The sequence below is a fragment of the Onychostoma macrolepis genome, chromosome 16 (genome assembly GCF_012432095.1).
Source record: "Onychostoma macrolepis isolate SWU-2019 chromosome 16, ASM1243209v1, whole genome shotgun sequence".
Classification (NCBI taxonomy): domain Eukaryota; kingdom Metazoa; phylum Chordata; class Actinopteri; order Cypriniformes; family Cyprinidae; genus Onychostoma; species Onychostoma macrolepis.
In genome coordinates this window covers 14,948,910-14,970,622 of record NC_081170.1, presented here as the reverse complement: position 1 = coordinate 14,970,622, position 21,713 = coordinate 14,948,910, and the positions used below count along the sequence as shown (strand labels likewise).

Genomic DNA, 21,713 nt, shown 5'->3' with positions numbered 1-21,713 from the left:
ATCAGAATTGACATAGAAGAGGAGATCATATCAATCTTCACACATGCATTTGGGCACCTTGGTAATAAGATTACTGTTGGTGAAGATTACGGTTTGGATTGGTGAACCAATCAGTCTACTGTATTCCTGGTCAACCAATCAACCTGGCATCACCGGCACACATATAAATACAAAACACAAACACAAAGAAATTGTGTAGCGGTAAAGATGTCCTGAGCTTTGAAGAGCTGTTTCTTATCAGGCCAGATTGTCTGTGAAAAGCCTCAGACGGAGCTGAGAAATGGTGTTTTTACTAGAGTGCTACAACCCACAGCCATTTCTTCCAGGCTTTCAGAGCTGTAAGAGCCTGATGAATAGAGCTGAGAGAGATCAGGAAGAGGATGGGAAACAGAGATAAAACATTGTGGGAGTTTGTGGGAATAGGACTGATGGAAAATGCCCTGATGCAATTGATAACAGAGAGAAAGCACTTTGACAGGCAAAATGTCTTCAGACTGTTGATACTGTTGGAATTAAAGGAGCAGTTCACCCAAAAAGCCACACTTGCTTTCTTTTATACCCCGATATTAAAGATGTAATGTACTGGAAGAAGTGACCAATCTTTTCATCTGTATTGTGACATCCAAGTAAAACAGATTATTGAAAAGAAGGAAATTCAGGGCTGGATCTTAGTTTAATCCACCAGTTGTTGATTGGAAGGAGGTAAATCTGAATGCGAGTTATATGACATTTTGACTAAAAATTACAAGGTCAAGAAGAAAAAAAAGGAATCAATCATGGATGAATCATTCACAGTAGCATTTTGCACATGAACTAACAATGAAAAGTACTGCATTTACTAATACATTTTTAAAATCAGAAGTTGTGTGTTATTTACCTGAGCTAGCATGAACAAACAATGAACAGTTGGATTTGTGCATTTAAAGACTAACTTTAACAGAGATTTAAAAAATGCTCATTGTTGGTTAATGTTAATGCATTAACTGATGGAACCTTATTGTAAAGTGTTACCGAAAATGGATTAAGGGAATTTCATGTCGATTTTAAAATCATGGCTGATAACCTGATAATAAATGGCCCAATTTTTTAATTCAGTACTATTTTATGTTAATAAGTTAAAAATAAAACTCTAAAAACTAAAATCACTCATTTTAATTGCCACTTGTGAACAATGCAGCTGTAGCAGGGCTGACGAGACGTGAGACGTGCGGATCCAAGTGCAAGCTTTTATTTACAGGCATGGTCATAAATACAGGCAGGGTCGAGCAATGGCAAACAGGTATAGCAGGGACAAGACAAAGAGTAATCCTAGGGCAAGCAAAGGTCGGTCGACAGCGAACAGTATCCGAAGGGGCTTGACGAAAGAGATATCTGAAAGCGAATCAATAGTCCAGGCAGGGGAAGACACAATCCAAAACAGGCAGGGGAAATCTATCAGGGGTTCTGTAGAGTTGCTACGGCTAGGGGAGCGGTAAACGCATACAATACTCGGCAGTGAGGGAAACAAAGTCCATGGCTTAAGTAGGGGGTGAAATGGGAATCAGCTGTGTGATCAGACTCGGGCGTAAGCGTGTGATTGGCTTCAGCTGAGTGTAATGAGTGCAATGGATTGTGGGAACTGAAGTTCAGTGTAAGTGTAACGATCTGTGTAGTGTAAGAGTCCATGTGGTGAGCGAGTGACCTCTGGTGGAGGGTGAATGGAAGTGCATGGACAGGATTCGTGACATCAGCATATTTATTTTGGTATTCACTAATGGTTACATTTATCAGTGTTGTTATTAACGTTTTTAAAGATGAATTATAAATGAGCATAAGATACTGGAAAAGGTTATCTAAATGTCAAAATAGGATTTTGAGTGCGAGTAAATAATGACAGAACCTTTATTTTCTGGGTGATCCGTTCCTTTAAATTCAAAATTTGTCTTGCTCTTCCTCTCTCTTCCTTGAGTATAGAGATTGTGGACCGTGTAGCTCTGGGAGAGTGGCCATATCTACGGCCATCCGTGAACCCTCAGGCCCACAGTGAAGAGCTGGGTCAGCTGATGCAGCGCTGTTGGGCTGAAGAACCATCAGACAGACCGGAGTTCAACCATATTAGTGTGTTACTCCGCAAACAGAACAGGTCTGTCCCATTCTGCGCTCTAGTTCTTGCTGTATTGGCTCACTTGTCTAAATCATTTAACAAACACTTTTATACATCCTAGTTCACTTATTACTGGTGCTTGCGAGGCATCCAGTCTATTAGTGTCACCATGCTATAACGTTTTTGTTGAAAATGGTACGTATCCTCTTATTATTATTATTCGCCTTATTCTGTTTCTTTATCTGTCTCTCATCCTCTTTCTCAGGGAGCACAGAAGTAATATCTTGGATAATCTCTTGTCTCGCATGGAGCAGTATGCTAATAATCTGGAAGAGCTGGTGGAGGAGAGGACTCAAGCCTATCTGGAGGAGAAACGCAAGGCAGAAGCTTTACTGTACCAGATCCTCCCTCAGTCAGTTGACTCACAAAATACACAGCAAATAAATGAACGATGAAATACTTGGCCAAAGCTCATAGGGCTTCATTTCTATTGTGTTAGTTCAGTGGCAGAGCAGCTGAAGAGGGGTGAGACTGTGCAGGCCGAAGCTTTTGACTCTGTCACCATCTACTTCAGTGATATTGTGGGCTTCACAGCTCTGTCAGCAGAGAGCACACCTATGCAGGTATCTTATTCTTAATCCTGGGAATATTTCTCCTTTGTTTTACTATTTCACTCTGTAAAGATTTTAAGTGGATGTCTCTCCTGTAGGTCGTCACCCTCCTCAATGATCTCTACACCTGCTTTGATGCCATTATAGATAATTTTGACGTTTACAAGGTATTGCTACCTCATATTTGCCCTAGACAGCAAACCATTTTGCAAACCATTTTTCACTTTATATATTCCTCTTTTTTTTTTTCTTGATTTGACCGTTTTAAGAACTTTTAAAAAGTTAACAACAGTATGTATGTATGTATATATGTATATGTATGTATATATATATGTATGTACAGTATATGTATATATATATATATATGTATATACAGTCATGGCCAAAAATATCGGCACCCTTGCAATTCTGTCAGAAAATGCAACACTTCTCTCAGAAAATTGTTCCAATTGCAAATGTTTTGGTACTCACATGTTTATTTATTTTTTTGTTTGCATTGGAACAACACAAAAAAACAGACAAGAAAAGTCAAATCTGATACAATTCCACACAGAACCCAAAAAATGCACTGGACAAAATTATTGGTTTAAAGTTTATTGTACTTTCATATCACAAAATGTGTCATTAAATGAATAAAAATAAGGCATATTAACCTGTAGTACCTCTCCTTAAAACAAATAATGTAATTAATAAAAACATCTTCAATTTTAACAGTTTTTTTTGTTTGTTTGTTTTTTTAATCCACATGTGTAACACTTGTTTTGTTTGTGCCGATATGAATCTCCATCTTGTGCTGTGGTGGTTTTGTTTCCAATCGGATTAGGTGGAGACAATAGGTGATGCCTACATGGTGGTTTCAGGATTGCCGGTACGGAACGGGAAACTGCACGGTCATGAGATTGCACGCATGTCCCTTGCCCTATTGGAGGCTGTCAGAACATTTAAGATTCGCCACCGACCTGATGAGCAGCTGAAATTACGAATCGGCATTCACAGTGGTAAAAATGATGGCTTCAAAACCTTACTTAAGTTGAACTAGTCTTCAACATGCTGATGGACTTTTAATTAGCAAAAAACTGACAAGGATTCTTTTGGTTGTAATGAGCTTTGTTAATCTATACTTTCTATCCATTACAGACATTCTGTCCATTCTCCCATAGAATAGAGTATTTTTTTAAAATTAGCATGCATAGTTGCCACAGCATTTCCTATGTGTGTATGTGTTTCAGGTCCTGTGTGTGCAGGCGTAGTCGGGCTGAAGATGCCTCGGTACTGTCTTTTTGGAGATACAGTGAACACATCTTCTCGTATGGAGTCAAATGGAGAACGTAAGTACTTACTGCTCCCATTCATACCGAATGGCAATTTGTGCTCATAACCATAGCAACTGAAAAGGTCAAGAGTGCAGGTCAGTCAGTGGTTTGAGTCATGACTTTAGTCTATACTAAGGCTATGAGACAAGAACTGAAGAAATATCGAGTGTCTTTAATTTATACAAAATATTGGTATAGAAAAGACAAATATATATATATATATATTTTTAAATTTGTTCCTAAATTATCTGGCCTTTTTTAAACGTCTGCTTCAATATTTCAACAGACATGCTTCTTCAGATGTTGTATTATCGACACCAGTTTTCCATAATGAAATTCACAATCATTCACAAAGCCCAAACAAAAAAAGTTGATGAAAAGATTCCATTGTAATTCAAATTTAATTATTTCCCCCACCACCTATTTCCCCATATAAACGCTGCCAGATAAATGAGAACTATCAGCGTTAGATAACACTTGACTAAAGCAAAACAAATTACAATCAGGAAAGGGATGAATTGTAAGCGTTGCTGATTTATTTCTCACAGGAGAAGATTAGCATACATGCCTGCCTTGACCATCACAATCCTGACTTAAACATTGTACTGGGGCAGTTTTACTGCACACTGTGGCCCTTATGTGCATTTCCAATATTTTGACCCTGCTAGACTGTTTTAGTACAGTCTTTCTTAAAATGTGTTATTTTTAATTAAATTATTTAAAAATGTTTTTGTTAATCGAAATAATGCTGAAATACAGATTATGAAAAACTGATTAGATGGCAACTAACTAAAATAAGTTTATTCAAGTTCTAAGAATACTAAAAATGAAATAAAAATAAAGATAAATATTAATGTAGAAAATGAATGAACCACATAAAAGCTACAATTAAAATAAAAACTGAAAAAAGCTTATTCAAAATATTAATAAATACAAAAATATTACATAAATAATGCTAAAATAACACTGTGTGTGCCAGTATGATTGGCTCTTTTAATGTACCTGCAGGTGGAAGGTACACACGTAAATCATGTTTGCCAACACACATTAGTCAACCCGGTGAAGTGAGCTGTGCGAACGCAACTAATCAGGATTTATACAGTAACACTCTAATCATTCACACGCTGTTATCCTGCAGCTCTGAAGATTCATGTGTCGTCAACCACTCGAGATGTGCTGCAGGAGTTCAACTGCTTCCAGCTGGAGCTGAGAGGAGATGTGGAGATGAAGGGAAAAGGGAAGATGAGGACCTACTGGCTTCTGGGGGAAATAAAGAATGACTGAGACAGTGGGGAGCAAAAAAGCTCCATGGAATCAACAGAGACACACTGACTCTAGTCAAACGCATCCACAAGGAAACCAAGCCAAGACTGTTCTGTTGGTCAAATGCACACGCACATAATCTTGTACAGCACTACATGATGTCTGACTTGTATATATGTACTTTAAGATGTTTCTTTTGTAAAAACACCAGCTGCAGCTGTAAATGGATTGAAGGTTGAGTGTGATTGAATATCGTCCCCTGGTGGATAAGTAGCAGCACTGCTGGCTTAAAATATATTAGGCTAAATAAACATGATTACTTCCAGGGTGTGTGTGAGAAAAGACCAGATGGTCCTCACTGCAGAACACAAGATCCAAGGGGTGTGGTTGGATCTAGATCCAACTCCTCCCACCTTACATTTACCTAAACCTACCCGTCTCCTGATCCCTAAACTTACCCATCCCCACCCCTAAATTTACCAATCTCCACCCCGGATGTGGATCCAACTCCGCCCCCTGGATCTTTGTTCTGCAGTGAGGGGCTACTGGAAAAGACATGTAAATATTAAAGATGATGACATAGATTTTAGCTCACCCAAAAAATCACTTGGCTTTCATAATTCAAATGTTTTGAAGACAAATATTGATCACTTATCATTTACTTTTTTGTCATTTATTTCACTTGAGTAATATTTATAGATTCTTATATTAAAAAAACAAACAAACACTTTTTCACCCAGTCAGACTCTTGCACACATATTCTGCACATTCTTCTTCAAGCCAGCTAAAACACATTAATCTCTGGCTCATCTCCTGGATGTTTCTGCTGAATGAGAGGAGCGCCAGTTTCGAGAGACAGTTGTTGTTTTCTAGTGTGAATGAAGCAGGAATTTTGCCTAGGCTTTTTTGCCCATTACACTTGTAAAGTCTACAGGTATGTTACATGGGAGATTGACACTTTTTGATTTGACATATGAGAAGTACTTTGCCTTTGTATTATTTTACATGCTTGTATGTTTCTATGCGTTTCTGTTCCTGCAGGACAGTTTTACATGATTCTACTTGAGTAAGAAAGTATAAAGGTTCTTTGCAAAGTGTTTAGGAGTGATAATAAAACCTCTGGCAACATAGTCATAGGAGCCAGCATACTATTTGCTGCATAGGGTCTATCTCTAAATTACCCACATTAGGTCATGACTATAATGCAACACATTCATGCAGACCCTGACATTAGTTTCTGACTATAATCAAGATTTGAATCCACTTATAGTCATCTTTAATTTCTTATCCATTCTCTTGAGAGCCTTCACAAGTACCTGCTTGACACTTAAATTACTCTCAACCACCTTGAGTTTCTCACTGATGTCAGATTGTCATTCCCCTGAGCACTTAAAGGCGACAGATTCGAGAGTGCAGGTTAAGTATTACTCTGTGAGAGACTATTAAAATCTGCTCCTCTGTGTTTGATCTTTGCATTAGGGAGACACAGCATAAATATTGTTGTGTCATATCATTTGAAACCCCATATAATACTCATCGCATCCATTATGGTGTTAAAAGCACTGGTGACATTTAAACGTCATTGTTGAGGCACACTTATGAAAGAAAAGGCTTATTTCAATTTCTGCTCGAGGTTTTTTCTGATTACCAATGTCGTATTATATTCAGCATTCCATAGTTAGTCCAGAGACACACATACACATATATATACACATATATATATATATGTTTGTGTGTGTGTATATATATATATATATATATATATATATATATATATATATGAATTGAGCATTAATTTGAAAATGATAAGAGGGAAATACCTTGGCTTTATTTTTAATAAATCATTTCTCACCATTTCTCGCTCAAACAATATTTGTTCCTTACATATTGTCATATTTTATTCACATGATCAATACTCATTTATGTATCTGAAATTCTTAATATATAAGTTTAATGCTAATGCATCAACATATCAGAAAGCATTTGAAGTGTAGCATTTGTTTGCATATATAAACAAGACAATTATGACCAACAGTCTTAAAAATAAAGGTTCTGGAAAGTTTCAGATGCACAAAACATTCTTTCTATGGAAAAGGGTTCTTTAAGGCCAATTCACACCGCACAAACAAACTCCAACAAACAAGTTGGCTCAAGTTGGCCGTTGGATTTAGAATCTTATGAAAAATAACGGTCATGTTCACACTGCACCAACAGACACCGACCAACTCGCACTGACTGGGGAGAAATTGGATGATCCTATATCTATAGCATGTTCAGTCGGGTCAAAACAAACTCCAACCAACGCCAACAGGGGTAACACACTGATCCAACAAACTCCAACAGACTAGTTTGTTGGCGTTTGTCTGTGCGGTGTGAATTGGCCTTTAGATTATTAGAATGCTCTTCACATAAGAAAAAAAAAAAAAAAAGGTTCTCTTAAGAACCTTTTACTGAAAGATTGTTTTAAAGTATGACAGCTGCATTATTTGGAACCTTTATTTTTAATAACAGCTCTGTTTTTATAGTCTCAAAGTTTCTGTGTTATATATTGGAAAATGCCACAAAGTCAAATTCACACAAGATAAGATGGATGCCAAACCTATGTGACATTTGTTGACCCTGCAGGTGAAACAGACATATGTGGTTGCTACTTAAGTTAATATCCAGTTTCTTTAGACTTCACCGAGACCAGGGAGCCGCCTTACGTAAAAAATTTTTCCATCCTCTCTGTAGGAATCCGTAAGGTCCATTGAGGTGGGAAGGTCTCGCTAGTTCTGAATGGCCACATGAATCTCGCAGCTGCAGAGGAGCTGTGTCACCTGAGGCCCGCGTTTTCACGTGTCCAACTTGTGAAAAAGAATTGTAAGACTGGTTCTTTGATTTCACAGTACCATGCGTAATTAAACAAGGCGTTTGTTTTGCATTTCTGAGAAATTCCTGCAATAGGCCTACACTCTCCTCAAAAAACAACGATTCCCTTCTGCAAACGCACGGACTTTCACCAAGTGTCAGAAAGCCATACGGAGTGGTCATTTTGCTGAGATGAGGCAATGACATTGCAGCTCTGGTGGTCGGGTCTGACAAAACATGAGTCTGAAGATCATCCATGAAGCTCAATTCGTGCTCCTCTGAGAACGGGCAGTAGCGCGTGATTGCTCGGACTCGCGGTGATGGGTGCGTGGACCGGGGAATAGTGTGCCGCCGTCCACTCCCGACTCCAGCCTTCTCTCTTCCGCATCCCTCGAGTCTCGCCGGGCACAGTGCGGGGATGGTGAACTCGGGCACAGTGTCAGGTGTCACCACCATGTTCCAAAGAGGCAAGTGTCTCGTTGCTGCCGGTTGAATCTGCCGAACGCTTGATTGGCGAGGTTTTTCTCGCTTAGCAGAGGCAAAATCACGAGCTGGTAGATTTCTGCCCATTGTTTACAGCTGGCATATAACTTTCAAAGTTTTTTCCCCCGTTGAGCCAATTAATGATGGTAGTTGAGGGCATTTTCTTTGCAGTCCATTTATTTTAAGATTTTTCACAGTTTATGAAAGTCTAAAGGAAATCTTGCACGACTCCACTTCAGAACAAGAGAGAGAAACTCGAGGGGCAACTGAAGATAGCCTACATATACATCCCCGACAATAGACTCCTCCCTTTCTGATAACAAAATTAACATGAGGCGTTATCTTATAACATGCATAAATGTAAAATTTTGAAAACCATGTAGGCCTATCCATTCAAATCGTTTAATGCACAGCTAGCCGTTGATTATCTGGCTTAAGCCATGGTCATTTCCCAGCATTCACATATTAAAGATGTTAACAATATTTGTGCTGTAATACTTGACCGGAACGATAAAAGTGACGGTTATTTTCGTCTGTATTACTATTCAACTGTAACTATAGCCCTACTCGGACGGGACTAGTTTTCTAAACTACGTTTGAGTTTCGATTCTTATCACCTGACGTCTGCGATTTTCATGTACCTGACGGGACTAACACCTCTGTGTTTATTACAGGGGTGGAGGGTCTGTTTTGTACATCTGGGCGTTTCAGAGGCCACGCGCTCTGTATGCGTGCATTGCGTGTCATTCGGATTGATTACCATTAGTATAACAGTTTTACTACAAATACCATGGTGAAGTATAGCAAAACCATGTTAATGTGTGGTTGCTTTAGTTTTACTTTAGTTATTTATTTGTAGTAAACCCGTGTTTAATTTTCATAAAGGTGCATATGTATGTAATTGAGTGCAGAAATGAACGCGAGTAATTTTACCTGACGCAGATATTACAATAGCCAGTCTGAATGGTTTACGTGATCTGACTCTTGATTTTATTATTGTTTTTAATTTATTTACTTATTTTTTTCCTTGCCGGGAGGCAAATATATCAAACATGAGCGCGGTAAGAGCGTCTACGGTAATTCACGTTGGCCAAAACACACATCTCAAAACACACAAGGAAACGCGCTGTGAAAAAAAATCTCACCGGCAATCACAGACATTCGCATTCGGACAGGATTAGTTTTCTCAGAGGATCACTGAGTTTGCTGAAAAACAGTAGGTAATTTGCTCTGGAATTATTACAGAGGTTGTGTGAGAAAAACATGGCAGATTCGGACGGCATTAAAATCACCAAGTACGTCTGTGAAACACAAACTAGTCCCATCCAAATAGGGTTTATGTTACTACGGTTACCAATGTTTATAGGAAGCGCATTAATATAGAACGTGATTAAACTGACCTGGAACTACCTGTGCAGTTCAACGAATTTAATCAACACCTGCCAGCCAATCAGAATCGAGTATTCAGACAGACCATGGCATACTGTTCTCTAACTTAAAGAAAAGCATATTTTAGGATCTAAGGTCTATTATCTCTCTCTCTCTCTCTCTGTCTCTCTCTCTCTAAATATTATCTTTTCTTTTCTTTTCTTTTCTTAACCCCCTGGCTGTAAAGTTAAAAATAGACTCGCAGGTTTTTTAACCTTGTGAAATCTAGAATTTTGATTGATTTCCGTTATTATAAGGTTATGGGAGATCTTATGCTTTTTGCAACGATTTGGTGTTATAAAAGGGCTCTGTGTGAAGTTATTGATGAGGATTTAGAGTTTGCAATTTTTTAAATCCTTGTGTGTTGTTAATTTTGTTTTGATTTTTGTATTTTGAGTTTTGTGTAGGGGTTATGTAATGTGTTTGATGATTGTAATAAAGGTGTGTTGAAATTAAAATTCTATCAATTCAATTCATATTGCTTTATTGGCATGACATACTTGGATACATATTGCCAAAGCATTGTACATAACAGAATAAAAACAAATATACATCCATAAATAAACAAAACAAAATACATCCATATATATTTATATAAACATTAATGGTACTACTAATGCAGATGTGTTCACTCTTTACTTCTTAGTTTATGGCATTTATAAATATGTTGTGCTACCAAAGAGGAAGCAGGTCCTTCACCAAGTAATATTCCTAGTTTGTCATGTTCATGGAGTGACTGGAACTCAGGAATAATCTGCTGTATTTGACAGTACAGTGCGTCTCTTAAGGACTATCTCTCTCTCTCTCTCTCTCTCTCTATTTCTTTTCTTTTCTTTACCTGCTGGCTGTAAAGTAAAAAAAAAAATAGACTCGCAGGCCAGCAGGGTCGAATAGAGTCGTAAGAATATATAGGCTAATTGTGACTAAAATAAAATATAAGGAAGAAAATCAGATGTAATGAAAATATAAAAGTTCATTATTGTGATTTGGAGGGTATTTTCCTTGGGAGAAAAAAAAACCGTCAAAGCGCCATATTTTCATCGCTTTTCTCGCAAAACGCTATTTAGATTATTAAAACTACTAAAGTATATTATTGAAATATTGTCGTTGAGGGACACAGGCAGTCGGCGTGATGGATCTACCGAGGTGTGGGAATGGTCTGTAGTTGTCTGTGTTGTAAGGGAAGGAAATGAACGCAACACCCACCGTTTGTTGTGAAGCGGCGGGTTAATGTGTATTAGAAAGCCTCCGATGGCTACAAAAACTTGTTCGTGGGTAAGAGGTTTTTTTTTTACATCATGAAATGTGAACACCGCAAATAACATCCTTCCGTGTGACAAATGTAAACTGTTTCCAAGTGATATGTATTATTTAGGGGCGCAATGCTAAGTTCAGTTAGCCAATAAGCTAACATCTGAAGATACAAACATGATACAGATTCACTGTTTGCGTTCTCCATCTCTCTCTATTGGTTTAACAGTGAAGTAGAAATAAAAACACATATTTTACTGTGTACATTGTTCTGGCATACCAGTTATTTTGACTTTACTGAGTATAAACACTTCTGCATTTATAAATTATTACTTTTATTAATAGTATCTGTTCCTTACTATACATAGCTGTTTAGGTAGGTGGATCGCTAGGTTTTTAGACATAACCATAAAGAATGTTGTATTATTAGTTTTGTTTATCTGACTGTTAATTAATTATTTATTTTCTAATTTCTTGAATACACACTTTTGAAGATTAGTTGTAAGACATTAGTTTGTATAACTAACGTAGTTTTTCTTTAACGTTACCTGTCTTTTCAGGCTGAGAGACAGATTGAACATGGGGTGGAAACGCAAGTCTTCTTCTCCAGAACCACAGCCAAATCCTGCCAAAGCACCTAAGAGAGAATCTATCAGCAGGTCTTCTTTCTCTGTCAAACTGTCTCCTAGTTCCTGGAGAAGAAAGGTCTCTACCCCCAATAAGAAAAAGAGCTGGACCTCAATCCAGACACTGTCTCCAGACAGAAATTTTCATCCGTCCAATTGCCATGAGCAGAACTTCAATGCAGGTAGTGTAGATACAAGCAGAATTACTTAAGTGACGTTTAGACCAGAGCTTGATATTTGGTTATTTCCTCTGTGTGTGTGTTTAGGCCATGGTGAGGATGACAGTGACAGTGTCCAGTCCTCTCCAATTTCAGAGGAGGATGCAGAACTGGGTCTGGTCATCACTGTGGGTGAGTCAGACCATTTAGCTTTGCCATTAACCACACGCCACTTAGTTATGTTACTTTCTAACTTCTAAAGATAAACATCACTATTGAATTTAGGGGTTTTCCAAGTTCCAACTCTGATTGAAGTCTCATTGCTTGTAAACCTTTAGATGAGGACAGGTGTGAAGGGGAGGAGTGGCTAAAGAAACGGAATGGAGTGAATGTAAAGAAGAGTGGAATGACTCCGGTGGAAGAAGAGATCCCTGAGAAGAATGGAGATATAGAGAAGACTTTAGAAGATCTTGAGGATGAGAGTGAGAGTGAGGAAGAGCTGACGAAGCTGGATAGAGATTTAACACTCAAATCAAAAAAGCTTAAGCTGTCCTCTGTCAACGTTCGTAACATCATCCACGTGAGTCTGATTTCTATGAGATGGAAGTCAGTTTAAATTTTATGCGTGTGTTCTTGAGACATCGAACGAATGCTCTTGTAGTAATGAATCTGTGTGCCTTCAAGAAAAATGCTACCATCAAATGTAGTTTGAAAATAAATTACAAACATTTTAGCGTTTTTTTTTTTATGTTTGACCTCAGGAGGTGGTAACCAATGAGCATGTTGTGGCCATGATGAAAGCTGCTATAAGAGACACACAAGATATGCCCATGTTTGTAAGTTGCTCCTTTATTTAACTCTTATAATGGAAGTTTGTTTAAAAATGGTAATTTTAATTAGATACATTTATTTTGTTTAATGTAGGAGCCTAAAATGACTCGTTCTAAGCTCAAAGAAGTTGTTGAGAGAGGGGTGGTGAGTGTGTGTTTTTTTTTTCTCCTTATGAGCAGGTTTTGAGTATTTTAAGCTCTTATATGTGAGGGTGTTGATTGTTTTTTTGTTTTGTTTTTTCCCAGGGGATGGGCAATTGGAACATCTCTCCAATAAAGAAGCCAAGTGAGATTAAGGTATCAGATCTTTTTGATGTATCACCTGTGAGAGATTGTATTGTATTGTTTTTTTTGTGTGTTTTTTTTTTAAATTTGGACTCTCTCCGTAGCCACCCCAGTTTGTGGACATTCCCCTGCAAGAAGAGGAGGACTCCTCTGATGAAGAGTATTGTCCTGATGAAGACGAAGAAGATGAAACAGCTGAGGAGGTACATATCATATATAATATAATACTTTAAAAAAATAATTAATTAAAAAAATTACTGAAAAAAATGCACAACTTTTTTCACAAAAATATTAAGCAGCACAAATGTTTTCAACATTGATAAGACATATTTCTTGAGCTCCAAATCAGCATTGTACAATAACTGCTGAAGGATCACGTGTCACTAAAGACTGAAGGCTGCTGAAAATCACAGGAATAAATTACATTTTAAAATATATTTAATTAGAAAAGTCACAAAAGTAAATTTTTTTTACAAGATTACCAGTTCTACAGTAACAGCCTTTTGATTGATTTATAAAAGAACATGTTTGAATTTTCTCTCAGACTTTTTTGGAGAGTGATGTGGAGAGTACGGCCTCCTCACCACGTGGCAGCAGACGTTCATCCTCTCATACACCTCCCCAATGTGATGATGCCAGCAACAGCCCCAGACTGGTACTTTACACAGTATTACGATCACATACACGCTTATATTTAATTATTTTTGCACATTGTTCAAGGTTTAAGTCTCTTTTTCTTCCTTCTCCATCCCTGTCACAGAAGCCCAAGCTCTCCAGGCACTTGAGAGTTGAAGCAGTGCCTATGGGTCCCCCTGCCCCACCTCCTCAATCCAGTGGCCCCTCACGGTCTCTTAGGGCCCCTGACCCCTTCATTGAGAAACTACATGCTGTGGATAAAGAGCTTGAACTCAGTCCTCTCTGCATGGAACCTTACCAGGTACAGAATCTCATATACACAAAATAATCTCTCTGCTTTGTATATACAGTGAGGAAAATAAGTATTTGAACACCCTGCTATTTTGCAAGTTCTCCCACTTAGAAATCATGGAGGGGTCTGAAATTGTCATCGTAGGTGCATGTCCACTGTGAGAGACATAATCTAAAAAAAATCCAGAAATCACAATGTATGATTTTTAACTATTTATTTGTATGATACAGCTGCAAATAAGTATTTGAACACCTGAGAAAATCAATGTTAATATTTGGTACAGTAGCCTTTGTTTGCAATTACAGAGGTCAAACGTTTCCTGTAGTTTGTCACCAGGTTTGCACACACTGCAGGAGGGATTTTGGCCCACCTCCACACAGATCTTCTCTAGATCAGTCAGGTTTCTGGCCTGTCGCTGAGAAACACGGAGTTTGAGCTCCCTCAAAGATTCTCTATTGGGTTTAGGTCTGGAGACTGGCTCGGCCACGCCAGAACCTTGATATGCTTCTTACAGAGCCACTCCTTGGTTATCCTGGCTGTGTGCTTGGTCATTGTCATGTTGGAAGACCCAGCCTCGACCCATCTTCAATGCTCTAACTGAGGGAAGGAGGTTGTTCCCCAAAATCTCGCAATACATGGCCCCGGTCATCCTCTCCTTAATACAGTGCAGTCGCCCTGTCCCATGTGCAGAAAAACCCCCAAAGCATGATGCTACCACCCCATGCTTCACAGTAGGGATGGTGTTCTTGGGATGGTACTCATCATTCTTCTTCCTCCAAACACGTTTAGTGGAATTATGACCAAAAGTTCTATTTTGGTCTCATCTGACCACATGACTTTCTCCCATGACTCCTCTGGATCATCCAAATGGTCATTGGCAAACTTAAGTCGGGCTGGACATGTGCTGGTTTAAGCAGGGGAACCTTCCGTGCCATGCATGATTTCAAACCATGACGTCTTAGTGTATTACCAACAGTAACCTTGGAAACGGTGGTCCCAGCTCTTTTCAGGTCATTGACCAGCTCCTCCCGTGTAGTTCTGGGCTGATTTCTCACCTTTCTTAGGATCATTGAGACCCCACGAGGTGAGATCTTGCATGGAGCCCCAGTCCGAGGGAGATTGACAGTCATGTTTAGCTTCTTCCATTTTCTAATGATTGCTCCAACAGTGGACCTTTTTTCACCAAGCTGCTTGGCAGTTTCCCCGTAGCCCTTTCCAGCCTTGTGGAGGTGTACAATTTTTTTCTCTAGTGTCTTTGGACAGCTCTTTGGTCTTGGCCATGTTAGTAGTTGGATTCTTACTGATTGTATGGGGTGGACAGGTGTCTTTATGCAGCTAACGACCTCAAACAGGTGCATCTAATTTAGGATAATAAATGGAGTGGAGGTGGACATTTTAAAGGCAGACTAACAGGTCTTTGAGGGTCAGAATTCTAGCTGATAGACAGGTGTTCAAATACTTATTTGCCGCTGTATCATACAAATAAATAGTTAAAAAAATCATACATTGTGATTTCTGGATTTTTTTTTTTAGATTATGTCTCTCACAGTGGACATGCACCTATGATGACAATTTCAGACCCCTCCATGATTTCTAAGTGGGAGAACTTGCAAAATAGCAGGGTGTTCAAATACTTATTTTCCTCACTGTATGGTTTTCTCTCTAAAATCAATCTGTCTGTCTGCCAAAGACTTTGAGCAATGGTGGTGGAGGGGAGCCAAATGGCAGTCTGGTAGCTTGTCGTACTCGGTCAAAGCGTCCGCTGAGGGACGTCCCTCTGGATCAGCTGGAGGCAGAGCTTTGTGCACCAGACATCACGCCAGATATGTACGATAACGTCTCCACACCAGAGGACCGTGAATGGACACAGTGGCTGCAGGGACTCATGACCTCTAACCTGGACAATGAAGGTCAGCAGGTGTAGTGTCTACTGCACAAGATGTTCATAAAAAGTATTGTATTTCCTTTTTAATTTTAATTTCTGTTAATATTATATATTAATATTAGGGATGGGAAGATTCCACGATTCGCTCGGTGCATCGGATTAAAAAGTGTGCATCGGCTACAAGTTGGCATTTATATCGCGATGCATCGTTTCTAACATATTTGCATCGGTAAAAAACTATTTATTTATTTATATGTAATTACTAGTGGATGCGCTATACTTTTATTATTTAGAAAGTGACCAATATTTTATATGTAGATTGATTTCTCCTCTAAATTGTTAATCAAGCACGTTCTCTCATCACCACTGCTGCTGCATGAATATTACGAATCACAATACTGCGGAGACCTGAGGAAAAGTGAGGATTAACCTGAAATAACCTAACAAATCATTCGGGGCTAAAGCTGTTCCATAAACGACAAATTAAGTTCACACAATCTCACTAATTTGTGCACGTTTATTTTTAAGCAGCCCTTATTGTTGATCATGGATCAAATCGATCCACCATGACAAACAGCGAAAATATCTGTGCTGTTTAATGCTTTGGAGACATTGTGTTTTCCTCAGTGCATAACTGACGTCACAGGTATATTTTTCATCTGTAAATGTCAAAGTCATGCAAACATATCTATTTTGCTATCAGGAGTGGGTGAGGCTTACATGAGAGCAACGAGCGCTGCTGCGCGCTAAAAAGACGGAGCGCAATCGAATAGGAGCGCAATTAATTCTGAGTAAAATATACATTTTGCTAAAATATTTGTTGTTGGACATTAAATGTGTCTTTTGTAGAATTTTAAACCTACAAATAAATGTATTTTTATGATAGCAGTAACTGTAAAGGGACTATTGTAATAGGTAGCCTAAATCAAATGTAAGCTAGTACAGTCCTAATTACTAAGCTCAAATGAGTTAATGTGTGTTTCTTATAGCAGTTAAAATAGTCATTTTTTTTATTATTAATTTTTCATTTTTAATTCAGTGATTTTAACTTTTAATTTAGTTATTTTAATGCATTAAAGGGCAATTTTAGATTGTAATTTTCTAATGTTCTGCAAACTCTAAAAGGTACAGCTGTCATAAAACCAGAGAGAAAGGCTGCATGGCTAGAAACTGTTAAAAAAAAAAAGAAAAAAGTCAAATAATAGTATGTGAGAGAGTCAGTGGTAATATCATTGTGTTCCTATTGGTCAGTGTTAGAGGAACTCAGCTTAGTCTGACAGTTAGCCTGCTTTAGACCAGGTTAAGCCTGGAATACACTATGCGATTTTTGCCCCGATTTTACAGTCTGAACAAGTTGACGCTAGTTGAGGAAAGTCAGAGCCAGTCTGCAGATTACAGCTGACAGATTCCACCGTAAATCGCGTAGTGTATGATGGTCACAGACTCTGATTTTTTTAGCTTCAGACTTTGATTCTATCCAGTCGGAGGATATCAAACATGTTTGATATTTTAAGCTGATTTTAGAACACACATGTTTTCATTTGTCATGCGTCTCCTAGCAACAGGGTGCACGTTTCTGCGAGAGTTTGTTGTAATCGGAACAACATTAAAGTCTGGTAGTGTATGGTCTTCAGTCGCGTAGTGTATTATGCCCAGTTTTCCTTTCTCACTATTTACAAAGTCGGTAAGTGTATGATGCCTAGTGTTTCAAAAATCTGTCAGATTTTAAAAGTCGTGTAGTGTATTCCAGCCTTTACTTTCCCAGCATAAGTTGCTACAGTGACTAAGCTTGATCTAGGCCCATGTTAAATTTGCCTTATGGAACCAAATCATTTGACAATGAGTCAGACTAACTGAAATAAATCTGGCTTATTTGTTTAACTTGTTTTATGAAACAGGCCTCGAGGCATTAAAAATTATCATATTTTCTCCATTGAATCGAATCGAATCGAATCAAATCGAAATTGGATCGCACTGCATTGTAATGGGGTGAATCATATCACACTGCATTGGTAGCTGCTTCATATGTATCTTTAATGTATCGTATCATTGGCTATGCATCGAGATGCGTATCGTATCGGCATGAGATGCGCATATATATATATATATATATATATATATATATATATATATATATATATATATATATATATATATTAAACATTACCCAAAATAATAAATATTTAGCAAGGATGCATTAAAAGTGAAAGTAAAAAATCACATTGTTACTAAAGATTGTTACAAAAATTTTAAATATTTGCTATTCCTTTGAACATCAAAGAATCCTGAAAAAATGTATCTCAGTTTTCAACCTGTTCGACTGTTTTCAATATTGATAATAATAAGAAATGGTCCAAATCAGCATATTAAGATGATTTCTTGAAGGATCATGTGAAACTAAAGACTGGTTCCTTGAAAATTCAGCTTTGTGAACACAGGAATAAATAGCTCTTTAAAATGTTAAAATGGAAAACGGTTGTTTTAAATTGTAATAATATTTAACATATTACCAGTTTTACTGTATTTTTGATCGCATAAATGCAACCATAAAATACTTCTTTCCCCTAACTTTTGAATGGTAGTGTATATTATTTGGGGCTGATTTGACACCTCTCAATCTTGTTTACTGGTCTGGGCTGAACCTGTGAACCTCCAAGTGCGATCACAAATCAAACAAATCACTATCATGCCTGTTGCACTCAGACAGATGCTGTCAAAGCACTTTTCTTAAATGTCTTAATGGCTTCCTCTGAGTGTGAGACTAGTTTAATGTGTGTATGTGTGTGTGTGTGTCAGTGGTTAAGTACTACCTCTGGTTTTTCCACTCGTTTTTCTTCCCCTGACCTTTTCCCCAGTTTCCTCTCAGCATCACTGCTCTACGTGTGTGTTCTCACACATGAGTGGTACAGTTCTTCTTACAATTCCCTCTCTGTATTTCAGAAGAGGCTGATGAAGATGATGACCCTGAATATAACTTCCTGGATGATTTAGATGAGCCAGATTTGGAGGATTATCGAAATGATCGTGCTGTTCGTATCACAAGTGAGTTTTTCTACAGGTTGTAGATTGGATAAAATACTCAGTTTGAAGTATTTGCTTTTAGTAATGATTTCATCTCTCTTTTGCAGAGAAGGAAGTCAATGAGCTCATGGAAGAGCTGTTTGAGACAGTAAGTGGACTTAACGCTAACAGGAACAAACTAAATCCAGTCACTCCTCACTCATTTTCCCTTCTGTTTTATAGTTCCATGATGAGTTGGCTGCCAATGAACAAGATGAGGAGGGTCATGAAGAAGATGAGGAACATGACGAGGAGGCCAATGACGCGCCACAATTCAATGTCCCTCAAGCCATTAGGTAACACACACACTCTCTTCTACCTTCAATACCACGACTGGTATTGATTGATATTGATTGTTAATATGATTCAATTATGCGCACACACATATATAGTGTATATGTATATATTTTTCCTTATATTTTTATATTATGTTCAGCCTGTATTTCTTTCCTCCTGTATTTGCATTTGCTTTCTAATAAAAAAAAAAAAAAAAAGTATTTTACCATATACAAGATACAAAGCAAGAAGAAATATTAATACACTCTCAAGATGAGTCCTCCCTTTGGGACAGAGCAGCAAAGGAGTGCTGTGTCTGTTTGGGTAGGGAGGCAGAAAAATGCTCTAATGTGTCCAGTTGTGTCACTATAGACCCAGGACATGGAATGGACACTGCAGAGCTACATGTACACACTCACTATAGACTGAACACACACACCCTCCCCCCACTGCTGAGTACTGTACAGGTGCAGGTGTGTACGTCACTGTGGACGTGCTGAAAACATTTCACCATATGCCTGTGCTACGTGCAGAATCCAGGCACAGAGGCTTTAAATAGAGCTCATTTACTGGAAAACATAACGGCTAAAAGGATGTACAAACACATACACACAAACAAACCTCTGACACCGACTGAAAGGGCATCCCTTAAACTGTATGCCCCTTTTTCTGATGTTATGATCATCAACAGTACCTGTCTGAGCCCTTATATAAAACCTGTCACATCAGACTTGTCATCTCTGGGTACTTTGAGTATGTATGTAATTAAAGATGTTACGGGAATAGCACAGTGTCAATCAGCACAAATCTGTCATGAGATGGACATGTCACACACTGTTGCAGCTTATTATTTACCCTGAGAAGGGGTCATTACAGCTTGTAGTGTGTGTTTGATCCATGTGCGTCACTGTGTTCTGGGTACAGACAGATGTGGTTGATGGTTGATGGGGGATGGGGGGGGTTCAGTCAGAAATGTTAACAAGGTACATTGACGTCTGTGCTGTCTTTTCCACACTGAGAGTGAGTGTGCACAGTGTCCCTGTAATGGTCATTCACTAGGGTACAGAGAGTGTAAGAAACTTGGCCTGTTTAATTTGCTAGTCATATTTGATGATTGACGTAACAATGATTTGATTTTTAATTAATGTCAGCATATATGTAGAGGAAAATATTCAAATCAGTGAGTCATAATTATGTTGTCTGTTGATAATTCTACTATTATGCAATTAGTATATATGCAGCTGTCAAATTACTCTAATTTAGGCTTGGCTCCTTTTTTCTATGGAATGCCCACTTTTCATAATTCTGTAATTCTTACTCTTGATAAAATCAACTCCCACTTCATTTTTCTCCTGGAAATACTTCACAATATGGAATTAAAATGGATAGTGATTTATTTTTAGTTTAGTTTAGTTTAGTTCTGGTACTACAAAGGTAGGATGAATGGAAAAATTGAGGAACGAGCATGTACAATTCAATAGCTAATATCCAAATACAGCCGATAAAGTAAATTAGAAAATCTTATATATTGCCCAGTAAGCGACAAGTTACTGATATATTATGCATCCCTAGTTAAGAATACTATTTCAAAATAATTTCAATTTTATGTTTCATCAGAATGCTAGTTCAACAGATTTTCTTTGCAGTAGTGACACATCAATGCTTCTTGTGCACATATAAAAACATCCCATGCACTGTGTTTCTATTTGTCATCAGGTTTGAGGAGCCGCTGGCTCACATGTTGACAGCATGCAGGCGGACAGTCAGAGGGCAGCTGGAGGCTTTGCAGCAGCGACGGGAAAACCAGGTTCGGACCACCCAGCATGCATCTGGGCCTGGCATGGTTCTTGTGCAGCCCAGCTGTCCTCTGGTGGTCACGTCTCCTCAGAGAATACAACTGCAGCAGCAAATTCAGCAAGTAAGAGTTTTAAACACCACCATGCACAATGAACATATTTAAGTTACCTTGGTCACAAGGATCTAGTCTTTTGCCCAAAGAATGTTGCTTTTTGTCTGATAGGTGTGATTCATGCTCTTGTGTGAAATTTTAATTTTGATTGAATTTTTTTCTCTTTTCCCTCCTCTGCAGCATGTCCAGTTACTGACACAGGTCAATATGCTGTGCAACCCAGTGGAGGCACTACAGAGTGAAGCTCAAACCACCAAACATTTCCTGGTAAGAAAATTGGGGATTAAACACACCAGTGTCTTTTTTTTTTAGAAACTTTAAGCAACAATAAAAGAATTGAACATGGTTTAAAAGTGACCAGCTGAAAGAAAATTTAGTGTTGCTCGACACATTCTTGTTTTTTTAATCATCTTTACTGAAAGTCAAAAAGCAGTACAGTTATAACAAGTACAAATGAATTTTGTTTCTTCTGTG

At 38.2% G+C, this 21,713-nt stretch overlaps 2 protein-coding genes across 5 annotated transcripts in view; both read left to right on the top strand.

Annotated features, from left to right (window-relative positions):
- The window catches only part of npr1b (natriuretic peptide receptor 1b), a 38,075-nt gene extending 30,919 nt beyond the window's left edge, over positions 1-7,156 (top strand). For 2 of the 3 annotated variants that reach the window (XM_058747842.1, XM_058747844.1), the window contains exons 16-22: positions 1,954-2,122; positions 2,349-2,495; positions 2,583-2,706; positions 2,793-2,861; positions 3,518-3,692; positions 3,924-4,022; positions 5,146-7,156. In XM_058747842.1, coding sequence (XP_058603825.1) covers positions 1,954-2,122; positions 2,349-2,495; positions 2,583-2,706; positions 2,793-2,861; positions 3,518-3,692; positions 3,924-4,022; positions 5,146-5,291 — 929 coding nt within the window. In that variant the 3' untranslated portion in view covers positions 5,292-7,156. Of the gene's footprint in view, positions 1-1,953; positions 2,123-2,204; positions 2,279-2,348; positions 2,496-2,582; positions 2,707-2,792; positions 2,862-3,517; positions 3,693-3,923; positions 4,023-5,145 lie in introns of those variants that run through there. The other variant, XR_009266523.1, reaches the window with a different exon arrangement.
- A 3,992-nt stretch (positions 7,157-11,148) lies between these two features.
- gon4lb (gon-4 like b) overlaps positions 11,149-21,713 on the top strand; it is a 28,206-nt gene continuing 17,641 nt past the window's right edge. For both annotated transcript variants that reach the window (XM_058746330.1, XM_058746329.1), the window contains exons 1-16: positions 11,149-11,306; positions 11,843-12,090; positions 12,175-12,258; positions 12,405-12,646; positions 12,828-12,902; positions 12,991-13,041; positions 13,143-13,193; positions 13,286-13,384; positions 13,726-13,836; positions 13,942-14,118; positions 15,800-16,019; positions 18,935-19,036; positions 19,123-19,163; positions 19,238-19,350; positions 21,047-21,248; positions 21,420-21,506. In XM_058746330.1, the coding sequence (XP_058602313.1) occupies positions 11,862-12,090; positions 12,175-12,258; positions 12,405-12,646; positions 12,828-12,902; positions 12,991-13,041; positions 13,143-13,193; positions 13,286-13,384; positions 13,726-13,836; positions 13,942-14,118; positions 15,800-16,019; positions 18,935-19,036; positions 19,123-19,163; positions 19,238-19,350; positions 21,047-21,248; positions 21,420-21,506 (1,884 nt within the window). In that variant the 5' untranslated portion in view covers positions 11,149-11,306; positions 11,843-11,861. The remainder of the gene's footprint in view (positions 11,307-11,842; positions 12,091-12,174; positions 12,259-12,404; positions 12,647-12,827; positions 12,903-12,990; positions 13,042-13,142; positions 13,194-13,285; positions 13,385-13,725; positions 13,837-13,941; positions 14,119-15,799; positions 16,020-18,934; positions 19,037-19,122; positions 19,164-19,237; positions 19,351-21,046; positions 21,249-21,419; positions 21,507-21,713) is intronic.